We start from the raw sequence: 14,550 nt of genomic DNA on the forward strand, positions 1-14,550 counted from the left end.
CTGGGCAAGTCGATGAAGTGGCAGTGGGTGATCATTTTGGAGATAGAGATCATAACAGTTAGTTTTCGCATAATCATGGAAAAGTACAAAGATAAGACAGGAGTGAAAAGTTCTAAATTAGGGGAAGACAAATGTTATGAAACTGAGAGGCGATCTGGAAAAAGTGGACTGGATACAGCTACCCGAGGGAAAATCAATGGCAAACCAGTGGGAGGCATTCAAAAGTGAGATTCTACAGGCACAGTGCAAGTATGTCCCCACAAAGGTAAAGGGTGGTACGGCCAAACCTCGAGCCCCCTGGTTATCAAGAGGCATATATGGTCAGATGAAGCACAGAAAGACTTCATATGACGATCGCAAGAAAACATAATACTTTAGAAAGTGTAGAGGAGTATAGAAAGTGCAGGGGTGAAGTAAAAAAGGAAATTAGAAAAGCAAAGCGAGGGCATGAAAAAATATTGGCAGGTAAAAGCAAGGAAAAACTAAAGATTTATTATCATATTAAGAGCAAGAGGATAACAAAGGAAATAGTCGGGCCTATCAGAGATGTACAAGGGAAGTTACATGTGGATGCAAATGATGTGGGCAGGGTTTGTAATGAGTTTTTTGCCTCTGTCTTCACAAAGGAGAGGGATGATGCAGACATTGTAGTAAAAGAGGAGGAGCGTGAAATATTAGATACAATTAGCATAATGAGAGAAGAAGTACAAGAGGGACTGGCATCCGTGAAAGTGGATAAATCACCAGGGCCAGACGGATTGCATCCCTGGTTGTTAAAGGAAGCCAGGGAGGAAATAACAGATGCACTAAGGATCATCTTCAAATCCTCACTGGATACGGGCGAGCTGCCACAGGATTGGAGGTATGTGAACGTTATACCATTATTTAAAAAAGGAGCAAGTGATCGGCCAAATAATTATAGGCCGGTCATTCTAACCTCAGTGGTGGGTAAATTATTGGAATCAATTCTGAGGGACAGGATAAATTGCCAGTTAGAAAGGCACGGACTGATCAGGGACAGTCGGCATGGATTTGTTGGGTGAAGTTCATATCTTACTTCCTCAATTGAATTCTTTGAGGAAGTAACAAGGAGGATTGATGAGGGTACTGCAGTGGATTTTTGTAAGGCATTTGATGAGGTACCACATGGCAGACTGGTCAGTAAAATGAAAGCCCATGTGATACAGGGGGAATGTGGCCTGTTGGATCCAAAATTGACTCAGTGACAAAAAAAACAAAGGGTAGTAGTTGACGGATGCTTTTATGAATGGAATGTTGTTTGCAGCAGCGTTCCACAGGGCTCAGTGTTGGGCCCCTTGTTGTTTGTGGTCTATATTAATGATTTGGACTTAAATATGGGAGGCAGAAATGGGAAATCTGCAGATGAGACAAAAATTGGTCGTGTAGTGGATAGTGAAGAGAATGGCTGTAGACTCCAGAATGATATCAATGGTTTAGTTGAGTGGGCAGAAACGTGGCAAATGGAATTTAATCCAGAGAATCTCAGGTCTAATTAGATAGACATACACAAGAATACAATCAGACACTTAAGATATAAGGTCAAAAGGACAGAGAGAGAGAGATTCATACACAGAGATAAAGATTCATCTACAGGGTTACAGGAGTCAGGCACAAAGCAATGCAGAGTTAGTCAAACTTGAGAGCAGAGTTGGACCCGCAGGCATAAAGCGTCAGACAGACTGTAACAGAGAGACAGATGCACCAGTAGACTTAATTCATGCAGGTATACAGGGTCAGACACACTGAGATATACACCCAGATGCATAGCACTAAATAAGTCAGACACACCGAGATACAGTTTCATTGACTCAGGGACACATAATCAGACACACGACGATTCATAGTCAACTACAGTGGGATACCGAGTCACGTGGAAAGGTATGAAGTGTCAGACACACAAACATAAAAAGTCAGACATGAAGGGGCAGAGACAGACACACTAGGACACAGAATCAGACATGCAGGTACAGAACACAACACATAGAGAACCAGGGTCAGACTCACACAAGGGTACAGAGAAAGAGAAAAAAATGCGACACAGGCTCAGATGCACAAGAATATATAAAGAGATACATGGGGATATGGAGTCATAAATATAGTGTCTCACAGTCAGAGACACTTGGATACAGAAGCAGTCAAAATAGAGTCAGACACACAGGAATATAGAGCTGAACATGCAGAGATAGAAATTCAGAAACAGTGGGGTACAGAGTCAGAGACACTTGGATACAGAATCAGGCACACTGGAATACAGAGTCACACGAACGGAGATTAAAGGATCACAGAGACTCAGAGCCATACAAACAGAGATACAGAGTCACAGAGATACAGGGTCAGACACATGGACGTACAGGGTCATACTCAGAGAGATACAGGGTTATACACGCAGAGCTGGAGCCACAGAGATACAGAATCAGATACACAGTGATATGAGAGATTCGGAGTCAGACACATAGAGATACAGAATTATAAACAGAGAGATACAGAGTCATACGCATAGCATTACAGGGTGAGGCACAGAGACACAGAGTCAGATGCACAGAGATGCAGTCACTGAAATACAGAGTCATAGAGATACTGATCAAATACACACAGAGGTACAGAGTCACAGAGATACCAGCTGAGATGCACAGAGATACAGGGTCACAGAGATACAGGGTCACAGAGATACAGGGTCAAACGCACACAGAGGTACAGAGTCACAGAGATGCCGGCTGAGATGCACAGAGATACAGGGTCACAGAGATACAGGGTCAAACGCACAGAGGTACAGAGTCATAGAGATACAGGTTGAGATGCATAGAGATACAGAGCCAGAGAGATACAGGATCTGATACACAGCAACATAGAGTCGGGGGAGACGGTGGTGTAGCGGTAATGTCACTCAGCCTGTGCTTTAGTGGCCCAGGCTAATGCTGTGGGGAGATGGGTTCAACTTCAACTATGGCAGCTGGTGGAACCAAAATTGAATTAATTAATAAAAGCTTCAACGATGAAATTGTCATCAGTTGTTGTAAAACCCCATCTGGGTCACTGATTCCCCTTAGGGAAGGAAATCTGCTTTCCTTACCTGGTGTGTGCTACATGTGACTCCAGGCCTACAGCAATGTGGCTGACTCTTAACTCCCCTCTGATATGGCCAAACAAACCACTCCCTTGTTAAAAGCAAAATACTGCGGATGCTGGAAATCTGAAATAAAAACAAGAAATGCTGGAATCACTCAGCAGGTCTGGCAGCATCTGTGGAAGGAGTTCCGAAGAAGGGTCACTGACCCGAAACGTTAACTCTGCTTCTCTTTCCACAGATGCTGCCAGACCTGCTGAGTGATTCCAGCATTTCTTTTTTTTACTCCCTTGTTAAGGATGGGAAGAAAATGCTGGCCTTGCTAGTGATGTCCACATCCCATGAAAGATTAAAAAACAAAACAGAGATACAGAGTTGTATTGATACAGAGTCAAGCAAACAGGAATACACAGTCTGAGATACCCGAATAGAGAGTCAAACTCACTTAAATACAGAGGCAAATGCACTGATAGATTGGGTCAGGCTCGTGAGTATACAGAAACAGGTGCAGGGAGCAAATTTTAATGATAAATGCATTAAAAACGTATCTTGCTAATAGAAACAAAAACAGATATGTATGTTTGTGAAGAAGCTTTAAATGAGAAGACCAATTTATTGACTTACTCTTTCGTCACAATATTGAAAACTGATTTACTGATACATCTGGCATTATTTTTGCTGACATAAGTAGTTAATCTCTGTCCATGCACCGAACGAAACAATGCAGAGTATTCTGGATAGAGGTCCATCTTTCAGCAGAAACCTTGATTTCTCTCCCCCTCCCCCACCCCTCTCACTGCACTGTGTGTGTATGTAGCTCGTTCTCTCTCCTCTCCCGCACCCTCCCCACTCCCATCTCCTCGAGCTCTAAGGGTCACAGATTGAAAGCTTTGTGAAAAAGATGCAGGGGGAATATGAGGAATCACTTTTTTACACAGCGGGTGGTAATGACCTGGAACCTGCTGCCCACAAGGGTGGTGGAAGTGGAGACAATCATTGATATCAAGAGTAGGTTGGATGGCTACCTGAATCAGATAGACTTGCAGGGCTACGGAGATCGAGCCAGGGAGTGGGACTGACAGCAGAGCTCTGTGGAGAGCTGGCATGGACTCTTTGGACAGAAGGAGGCCTCCTTCTGTGCCGGTGTAAATGACTTTTTGACTCTCTCTCCCCTCCTCCTCTCTCTCTCCCGCTCCCCCTTTCTCTATCTCCTTCTCCCTATCTCGTTGGCCCTCTCCACCCTCCCTCTTTCTGTATCTTTGCCAACTCTCTCTCTCTCTTCATCCCCGTGTCTCCATTGCTCCCTGCTGCCCGGTCAGTGTTCCCCACTCCGCATTTCTGACTCCCCACTTAGTGTTGCTTGCTCAGTGTTCCCCGCTCACCACTCAGTGTTCCCCACTCCCTCTGCCCCTCGGTTCCCCTGTATCGCTGTTCCCCCTTTCACTCTCTCCCTCACCCTTCTCTCTCCTTTATGCTGCCTCTCCCTGTCTCCCTTTTCTCTCACTCTCTCTCTGTCCCCTCTCTGTCTCTCCGCCCTCTCTCTGTCCCTCATCTTTCTCTCTCTGCCCTCCTCTCTCTCTCTCTGTCCCTCCTATTTCTCTCTCTGCCCCTCCTCTTTCCCTCTCTGACCCTCCTATTTCTCTCTCTGCCCCTCCTCTTTCTCTCTCTGCCCCTCCTCTTTCTCTCTCTGACCCATCTATTTCTCTCTCTGCCCCTCCTCTTTCTCTCTCTACCCCTCCTAACTGCTCTCTGCCCCTCCTCTTTCTCTCTCTGACCCTCCTATTTCTCTTTCTGCCCCTCCTCTCTCTCTGTCTGCCCCTCCTCTTTCCCTCTCTGCCCCACCTATTTCTCTCTCTGCCCCTCTTCTTTCTCTCTCTGACCCTCATATTTCTCTCTCAGCCCCTCCTCTTTCTCTCTCTGACCCTCCTATTTCTCTCTCTGACCCTCCTCTTTCTCTCTGCCCCTCCTCTTTCCCTCTCTGCGCCTCCTCTTTCTCTCTCTACCCCTCCTAATTGCTCTCTGCCCTCCTTTTCTCTCTCTGACCCTCCTATTTCTCTCTCTGCCCCTCCTCTCTTTCTCTGCCCCTCCTCTTTCCCTCTCTGCGCTTCCTCTTTCTCTCTGCCGCTCCTCTTTCCCTCTCTGTGCCTCCTCTTTCTCTCTCTGCCGCTCCTCTTTCTCTCTCTGCCCCTCCTCTTTCTCTCTCTGACCCTCCTATTTCTCTCTCTGCCCCTCCTCTCTCTCTCTGCCCCTCCTCTTTCCCTCTCTGCGCCTCCTCTTTCTCTCTCTGCCGCTCCTCTTTCTCTCTCTGCCACTCCTATTTCTCTCTCTGCCCCCCTATCTTTCTCTCTCTGACCCTCCTATTTCTCTGTCTGCCCCTCTGCTTTTTCTCTTTGACCTTCCTCTTTCTCTCTCTGACCCCCTCTTTCTTCTGATCTCTCTCTCTGCCCTCCTCTCTCTCTTCCTTTCTTTCTCTCTGTCCTCCCTTTTCCCCTATCTCTGTTCCCTCTCTCTTCTTCTCTCCGTTCACCCTCTCTGTCTCTCTCCTCCCTCTCACTTGCAGAGTGTGGAATGCTGAGTGGGTGGCTTTAAAAACATCGCGCTGTCAGTTTCACAGGTGTCAGCTGCTGATATTAGGAACAGTCGTTTCCCAACAGACTCGGGGATTTTCCAGCAGTTTCTGACTTCGGAAAACCCGAGTCTGTTGGGAAACGGCTGTTTCCAATATCAGCAGATGACACCTGTGAAACTGATAGCTCTGTAAGAAGAAGACAACGGGAAATGTTTCATCTCCAGTCATAGTGAGGACGAGGACCAGGCCGAGGAACAGTTTACAGCCGGGGGCTGTATGGAAACCTTCACCAGGTCAAATTCTAGCACGCGGGTCACATGTGGATAACCGTGGAACAGAGGGTCAGATATTCAGGAATGTAGAATCCAAGCCAGAGGGATAAAGAGTCAGACATACTGAGATACTGTGCGCTTGACACATGAATGCAGTTAGACACACCACTTTACAGAGTCAGATAGAGTGGGATGCCGAGTCACATGGACAGTGATACAGTGTCAAACATACGAATATAAAGAGTCAGATATGAAGGGGATAGAGTCAGACACACTGGAATGCAGAATCAATCATAGATTCAGTCAGAGGTGCAGAGTCAGAAACACCAGTCCACAGAGTCAGAAATTCAGAGAAATAGAGACAGACAAACAAGAATACAATTGGACACACAGTGTATAAAGTCATACACAGAGATACAGAGTCATAACTACAGAGATACAGAGTCATACACACAGGGATGCAGTGTCCGAGGCACTCAGATACAGAGTGAGGCACACTGGAACATAGAGGCAGATCCACCTGTACATGTATTCAGCCACAAAGGGATACAGTGTCAGACAGACTGGGCAGCAGACTCAGATAAACACAGGTCTAGTGTCAGATATACTGAGATACCGTGTTATTGACACGTGGATGCACATTCAGATATACCACGATGCAGAGTCAGATAAACTAGAATAGCGAGTCACGTGGACTGGTATGCAGTGTCAGAATCACAAACATAAGGACATAGACACCAAGAGATAGTGTCAGATGCACTAAGACAGAGTCAGACACATAGAGGTACAGTCAGATGCACAGCATACAGAGTCAAAAACTCATCAATATGGAGTCTGGAATCTAGAGGCAGACAAATAGAGGTGTGGAGGCAGACACACCATGATACATAGTCAAATACAGAGATTTTCAGAGTCAGTCACACAAAGATACAGAAACTGGCAAAAGTTTGGAAGAGACAAACAGAGATACAGAGTCATATACACGTGTACATAGTTATACACGTGGGTATATAGTCGGACATACAGGGTTAGAAACGTACGTAAAGGGTCAGAAAAATGGGACACAGGGTCAGACACAGGGATACAGATTCAGGCACACACGGGTACATAGTCAGATGCACTGGGATACAGAGTCAGAGGACTTGGATACAGAGTCAGGAATACAGAAGGTAATATATTGATGCACTTAGTCAGACGTACAGTTACCCAGAATCAGACACACGGGTATGCAGAGATAGATACACACACAGACAGAGTCAGACAGTCAGGCACATAGAGAGACCCACAAGAACACAATCAGATACATGGTGCATGGAGTTGAACACACAAGATGCCAGGTCATACACAGAGGGGTCCAGAGTCATACATACAGATACGGTCTCACACATAGAGACACAGGCTCAGACACATAATACCTGAATGGTCAAGGGCGTATTGGATGACATCCTCAGCGGTCACCTCTTCATCCCAAATTTCCGTATCAAAATTAGCTTTAATATTTTTTGACAATTCACGAAAGAGCATTTTCTTAAGGTCTCCCTCTTCTAATTCGGGGTGAATTCTTTGAAATGTTGTTCACAGCTGTTTCACAGCGATTGGGCTGTCTCCGTCCTAAATGGACACCAATTCTCGAGCCAAGCACTCTGCATCAGAATGAGTCAGAGGTCCTGACTCCATTATGGTGTTTCCTCCCAGTGAGCCCGGGCCTTGCCTTTTCACAACCATTGTCAATACAACATCCTGTGACGCCTGAAAGTTAGTTGTTCCTCTTTCCTCAATCTGATACCACTCCCTTCCCCAATCTTCCCTGAAGTTCCAAATCTTATTTTTTAAACATTCATTCTCCTCCTCCTGTTGTTTCAATTGACTTTTATTTTACTGAGGTCAATCACGGCAGTGTCAGCGTTCAGGTTGCGTTCAGATTTGCCGCTGCTGTAACAGAGCAATCGTACACTTGTAACACAGTGGAACATCTCAAACCCGCTGGTTCAGTCGCTCAACCTCTTTATCTTTCTGAGTAGCGGTCTCCTGCATCCACTGAGTGCTGTAAGCCAGAAGGTTTGTTGCCTTCTTTATCTTTAACTTCTTCTGGCCTATCTTATCTTGAATGAACTCTATAACTTACTTGCATTTATGCTCGAAGATCCATTGAATATCTTTAGATAGCAGGACTTTATTTATATAAAAACGAAATACTGCAGATGCTGGAAATCTGAAATAAAAACAGAAAGTGCTAGAAATACACAGCAGTTATGTATTTTAACATCTGTGGAGAGAGAAGCAGAGATAACGTTTCTGGTCTGTGACCTTTCATCAGAACTGGCAAAGGTTAGAAAAGAATTAGGTTTTAAGCAAGTGAGGTAGGGGGCGGGAGCTGGTGGGAAAGAGAGCAATGGGGACGATGTGTGATAAGGCAGAGGGGAGGAGAGATTAAATAAGAAAGCTGTCATGGAACAAAGGCAAAGAGCGAGTTAATGATTGTGTTGAAATCCAAAGCTTTAGTCCAGTGACAGTGTTAACAACAGAATAATGAACAACTCTGTCCACGTGAAATACAGGCACATGGTTAAAAAATAAAATGAAATATATACAAAAAAGGCCTGCCGTACTCTGAAATTATTGAACACAATGCTCAGTCCACAAGGCTGTAGAGTGCCTAATCGAAAGATCAGGTGCTGCTCTTCGAGTTTGTGCTGATGTTCACTGGAACACTGGAGCAGTCCAAGGACAGAAATGTTGGCATGAGAGCAGGGTGTGTATGTTGAAATGACAAACAACCGGAAGCTTGGGCTCATGCTTGGCATTTCAACATCTTTGTTCGCAACATACGTGGAAAGTGTTAGAAATCAACAGTTCAGAGAAGGGTAGATTTAGGGATGAGTTGATCACCTCTTACAAGATGATGAAGGAAATATATTGTGTTCCAGTTGAGTTTGTCCCAAATAAATAGGTTCAAGCGGACGCTGGGTCAGAATTTGAAATTGTACAAGGCAAGGTCTAGGTTTGATGTCAGGAGATGGTTCATCTCACAGAGAATATTGGACCTTTGCACCAGGCTGCTTTCTCATGCGGTGGATAGCGATTCACTGAATTCTCTCAAGTGAGAGTTGGACCTGCTTTTGGATGAGGCAGGTATCACCTCTTACAAAAGGATAGGGAGCCACAAGTGAACAGGGGATAACATGTGGAAGGTGGGGGTCTGCAAGTAATATTTTAATCCTGTCCCATTTCAAAGTTTATTTGTTGAAATCATTTTTTGTCTTTGCCCTTCACAAAGATGGCGGTCTCTGAGGGATGACGATGCCTGCCATGGCCGCCATTGTTGACGAGGAGGATTTGGGAGGGCACAGGAGTGAACCAAATGTATCCATCTATTCAATAGCACCATCGGGAGCTTGTGGCCATCAAGCAACAGCCATCAGATTGCTTTGTTTGATTAAAATAGATATTAAACAAAATGTTACCTTTCCTACAGGCAATTTCTTCCTTAGCTTCCCTCATTCAAGTGCCCAATCATACTCTGTGAAAGCAGACAGGGAGTTTTGACAGACTGTGCGGCCAAGGAAGGCTGCAGAACTAGGCCAGGTCCTGGAACTCCCTCAATAACCAACAACTGTGGGAGCTCCTTCGCCAGAAGGAACAGCAGCTGGTTTAAGAGGGAACACCATCTCCTCAAGGAGCAAGTAATGATGGTCAATTATTGCCGGCATTGCAAGGAATGCCCACATCCCGCGAATCAAACAATACAGTGAAAGAAATGCTTCCACAGACGAATATTATTTATTTAATGTTTTTCACAGACCCTGATGAGTGGAGAATTATTCTGCAGTATGTAATCAAGGTCTGTGAGTCTGTACATATGGTTAAGGAATGGATTCATGTGTGGTCTAAATATCACAGGACCACTCAGTGTTTGCTGGTGGGTGAATATTGCCCGTCACCTCCTTTGCCTCAGCTCATCTGCTGCTGAAATCCTCATCTCTGCCTTTGTTATCTCCAAACTTGCCAAATCCAACGTTCTCCTGATTGCCACCCCCCACCCCTCATTTTCCACCTTTCTACTTCCCCCATGTCCTACCTCACAGCAGGTCATGTTCACCCATCTCCCCGCCTTCACGAACCGACATTCCCTCCTGGTCCAACAACATCTCAATTTTAAAATATTCATCCTTGTTTTCAAATCCCTCTGAGGCCTCGCCCACCTTACCCCCACCCCCATGTTTTTAACCTCGTCAAGCCCGACAACATCCTCCAGTCGTACATTAGTCCCTATTTGTGTGACCTCCCCCAGACCCTGCATTTCGCCCTATCTCTGAAACCTCCTCCAACCCAGCCACCAACGAGCACTTTTTCTGTAACTTCCTCCAGCCCCTACCACCTTGCCTATCTTTTTAACCTTCCCCATTCATATCTCTGTAACCTTCTCCAGCCCATACAATCCTCCATATCTCAGTAACCTCTTCCAGCCCCACAATCCTCCTTATCTCTGACCACTTCCAGCCCCTTCAACCCTCCTAGATCTCTGCACTCCTCTATTTCTTGCACCTTGTGAATCCCCCAAGCACCCCCACACACACCACTGTTTGACTTGAGGAAAGAGATAGACTGTGATGGCATTGTCTAGCTTGGAGGAATGGAAGGGAGTCAATAAAGAGTCCCCTAAATTAAAGCCATTAATAATAATCAACTGACACGAGAGCATTTCCAGCAGCTGCAGCATTTTACTTTTGTAAGAAAAGATTTTGTTTCCTAAGCAGATGTGAGGAACTGAGAATGGAATCATGCAGGTGAAGGAGAGTCTGTGTCTATTGTTGGCCCTGCTGCACTGTAGAGGGCGCGCTGACTCACTTCCGACCCCTTTCTGCCCGCTCCTCCAATGGACACCTCTTGCCGACTGCCCCACTGCTCTTTGGCATGTGTGACCTCCCTGCCCATTCTGCACCCCACCCCCCTCCCCCACCCGCAAGTGTATTCCATCCTGTTGTCAGTCACGTGTTGTCTGCAGCCCTGCTCCCCTTTGCCCTTTCTGAGGTCCCCCCTCACCCACCCCCGCCAGTATATTTTGAGCTGTGGGTCACCTCTTTTCCTCTTCACTGCTGCTCTTTTGCGTGTGTGACGCACCCGGGCAATGTATTTAGGATCATCCAGCTGTCAGTCACCACTTGCCCATTGAGGATAAATGTTATATTCATGGACTGGAAACACTGGGATCTGTTTCTGGGTTGCTCTCAGTTATATTGTTTATTCATTCATTGAATAATTGATGTCAGTGGATATTTCACCGTGTTCTTGACCTGCTCCCTGAACTTGGACTGAGTCATCCCATAAATGAATGCGTTTGTGCAGCAACTTAAATTCATCAGCATCCAGCAGACTTGTTGAAATATATATTCAGAATCGTTGTAACTCCCGGGAGCTGGTCCGATTATGGTATAATAAAATAAATCTATAACATACACCAACCACAGAAGTATAAAGCTGCTGGAAATGGTGAAGAGTAAAATCACAGACTTCCTTCTGCTCTCCATCTCTGGGTCACTGTGTTTCTCTCCCTTGCTCTGAACCCTCAGCCCCTTACGGATACGACTGACTAAAATGTGTCTGACTGTCAGAGCGTTCAGCAACAGAATTAAAGCGAATGGTAGCAAAGGGGTTAAAACTGTAGTAAACCAGTCAAATCCCACCCATCCGGGCTCAGTAAAAAGGCTAGACTTTGCAGTACAGCCCCATGGTACACTGTCAATTATGTCTCCAGGTTCATATGTAAAGTAGAATGGGACATTTTTTAAACAGAACAGAATGCAGTATGTTGATCGAATCACTGCCGCAGTTTTCTTGGTGCAATATTTTGTTTTCAGCTTCTGGCAACAAATGGCCACATGTCGATCAAAGGTGAAAGTAACAGTGAACCAGACAGAACAGTCAATGGCTGCACGGAGCAGGACAATGATAACAGTACACACAGGGGTGATGCCCAGGAAAGATCCCGGGAAATAATAAAAACTGATCCTGTACAATATGACCTGAGTGATAATGATCAGTAGATCCGCCGTTGCCATGGCCACCAGGTAGAGAGTGGGACAGGTGGAGAGTCCACACTTTCCCCGGGACAGGATCACAATCGCCAGTAGATTCACTGTCAGAGAGAGAAGGGAGAAAAGACTGGAAATTACTGATCAAATATTCTCCGTGTCAGACCCAAAGCAGGACTTTAGCACCAAAAACAGGTGGGTTGGAGGCGGTTCAGAGGTTGAAATTTAAAAATCTCAAGCTCAACTCCAATCCACTTCCCACCTGCCCACAACTGGGATTAACGGAGTTGGGAGAGGGCATGGGCAGACAACCACTACCAGAATGCTTATTGGCAGTTTCACCACTTCAATGAGGCTGGAGGTATCTGATTTAAACTGTTTTCCAGGTTTTACTATGACTGGCCATGTTTCCCTGTTATACCCCATTCCACACAAAGGTAATGGCATTCGGAACCATTCCGCACCCGGGTCCGACACTCCCCCGGGAGCAACACATCAGATCCCACTACCCACTACCAGGATTGGACCACCCCAGGATTGGACCCTCCTACATCAGATGCCCCCAAAGGATTGGATCACCTTATGGCATTTAAACACCCCCGGGATCAGATCACCACCCCCCCAAAATCGGTCACCCAAAGGATCAAGACTATACATCGAGTCTTGGATCAGACAGTCCCACCGACCCCTCCACCTCCCCGGACTCAGACCACACTCCAGGATTGGAGAACCCTACCCAAGGTTGCGGATCAGACATTTTCTCTACCTCTCCCATTTCCCTTCACCATGTCAGACTCAGGTCACACTCCAGGATATGAGACCCACTCCCCGTGGTTGAGAATTAAACACTCCCCATTACCCTTCCTGTCTCCAGGCTCAGATCACTCTCCAGGATAGGCTAACCCTCCCGACCTTGACAGCTCAACGATTGGAGATATCTCCACTCTCTTCCCATTGCACTTAGTGATTGGACACCAGCCACACCCTCCCCAATATTAGGCAGATTCCCCCATGCCCCGGGGTGAGTATTTGGACGGCCCTGGTCCTGGGGCCTGTTCCACTGTCCTCCCTACCCGGCTGGAAGCCAAGCCTGTCACTCAGGCTCACTTCAGGTGGGGAACTGTCAAGGGTAAAAGAGGCAGTCTGTGGAGTTCAAACTCTGTTCCCCAACGATGTCACTCACCCCTGTTAATATCTAGGCCTAAGCATCGGAGAAAAAAATATATAAATACTGAAAATCTGATAAAATAGGAGAATGTTGGAAACACTCAGCATGTCAGGCAGATTCTGTGGAGAGAGAGAAACAGAGTCAACGTTTCAGGCAGATGGTCTTTTATCAGCATTGAAAGATGTAAGAGATTAACAGTTTTAAAGTTATCACAGAGCCAGGGAAAAGTGAGATAAAGGGGAGGGAAAAAAGGGACAGGTCTGTGATTGGGTGGAGGGCAGGAGTGATTTAATGACAAAAGGGATGATGGTGCAAAGCATATGGGAAATTTAAAAACAGGATGGATCCAGAGGAGGTGTAAATGGTTCCATCAGAAAAACAGGGCGGGAGGGGAGCGGAAAATCTGGCAAAGTGGAGAAGGCTCCAGTGTTCCTGAAAAGTGACAGACAATGTTGCATAGACCAGCCTGGCAGCTGTGTACCAATAGGGGATTCTCACCCCAAGCACCAGCCCACAATCCTTCCACTCCCAGTGGCTCTGGTTCAGGCATCTTCCATTACCAGCACCAGCCGTCCAAGAAGGTGAGAGCAATAGTTATAATATGAAGCTTTTAATCTCAGTATTGTGTTCGACAGGCTATAAAATGTGTAATCGAAAGATCCACTGCTGTTCCACATTGTGTTTCAGTGGAAGAGTGTACGAGGTCGAGGGTAGAGCGGGAGATAGAATTAAAGTGAAAAGTCAACGGAACCTCAGGGTTATGCTTGCAGACTGAACAGAAGAGTCAAGCAAAGCAATCACTAATTCTATGTTTCCTCCTCTCCCAATGCCCAGGAGATACCATCGTGACCAGTGAATGCTGCTGCTAAATTGTAAGAAGTAGAAGCAAGTCCCTTTATCACCGAGAAGAATTGTTTGGGGCTTTGGTCAGTGGGAATGGAGGAGGTGAAAGGTCAGGTGTTACATCTCCTGCGCTTGAATGGAAAGCTGCTCTACAAAAGGGAGCGGATGTTCTGGATGATTGAGGGGTAGACCAGCATTTCACAAAGAGCTTGGGGACCGGAGGGAAGCAGTATATATGTTTGGTGATTAACTTAGCTGGTCGTGGCATAAATGTTGTCGGACATTGCATAGCATATGAAAGCTAGAAATCATAGAAAGATTAAGGCACAGAAAGAGGCCACTTGGTCCATCGTGTCTGTGCCGGCCGAAAAACGATCCACCTATTCTAATCTCACCTTCCAGCATTTGATCCATAGCCCTGCAAATTACAGTATTTGAGCTGCATATCCTGACTCCTTCTGAATGAATTAAGGGTCGCTGCCTCAACTACCCTTTCAGGCAGTGAGTTCCAGACCCCTCTGGGTGAAAATGTTTTTCCTCATGTCCCCTCTAATTTTTCTATCAATCACTTTAAATGTACC

General features: G+C 46.0%; 1 protein-coding gene across 1 annotated transcript; it reads right to left on the minus strand.

The window, feature by feature from the left end:
• Window positions 1-11,175: 11,175 nt before the first annotated feature.
• On the minus strand, window positions 11,176-11,985 carry LOC137345129 (probable G-protein coupled receptor 139). The gene has a single exon (XM_068008598.1). The coding sequence runs from the start codon at window positions 11,983-11,985 to the stop codon at window positions 11,176-11,178; it is 810 nt and encodes a 269-aa protein (XP_067864699.1).
• Between the last annotated feature and the right edge of the window lie 2,565 nt (window positions 11,986-14,550).

Source organism: Heterodontus francisci, chromosome 28 (genome assembly GCF_036365525.1).
Source record: "Heterodontus francisci isolate sHetFra1 chromosome 28, sHetFra1.hap1, whole genome shotgun sequence".
Taxonomy (NCBI): domain Eukaryota; kingdom Metazoa; phylum Chordata; class Chondrichthyes; order Heterodontiformes; family Heterodontidae; genus Heterodontus; species Heterodontus francisci.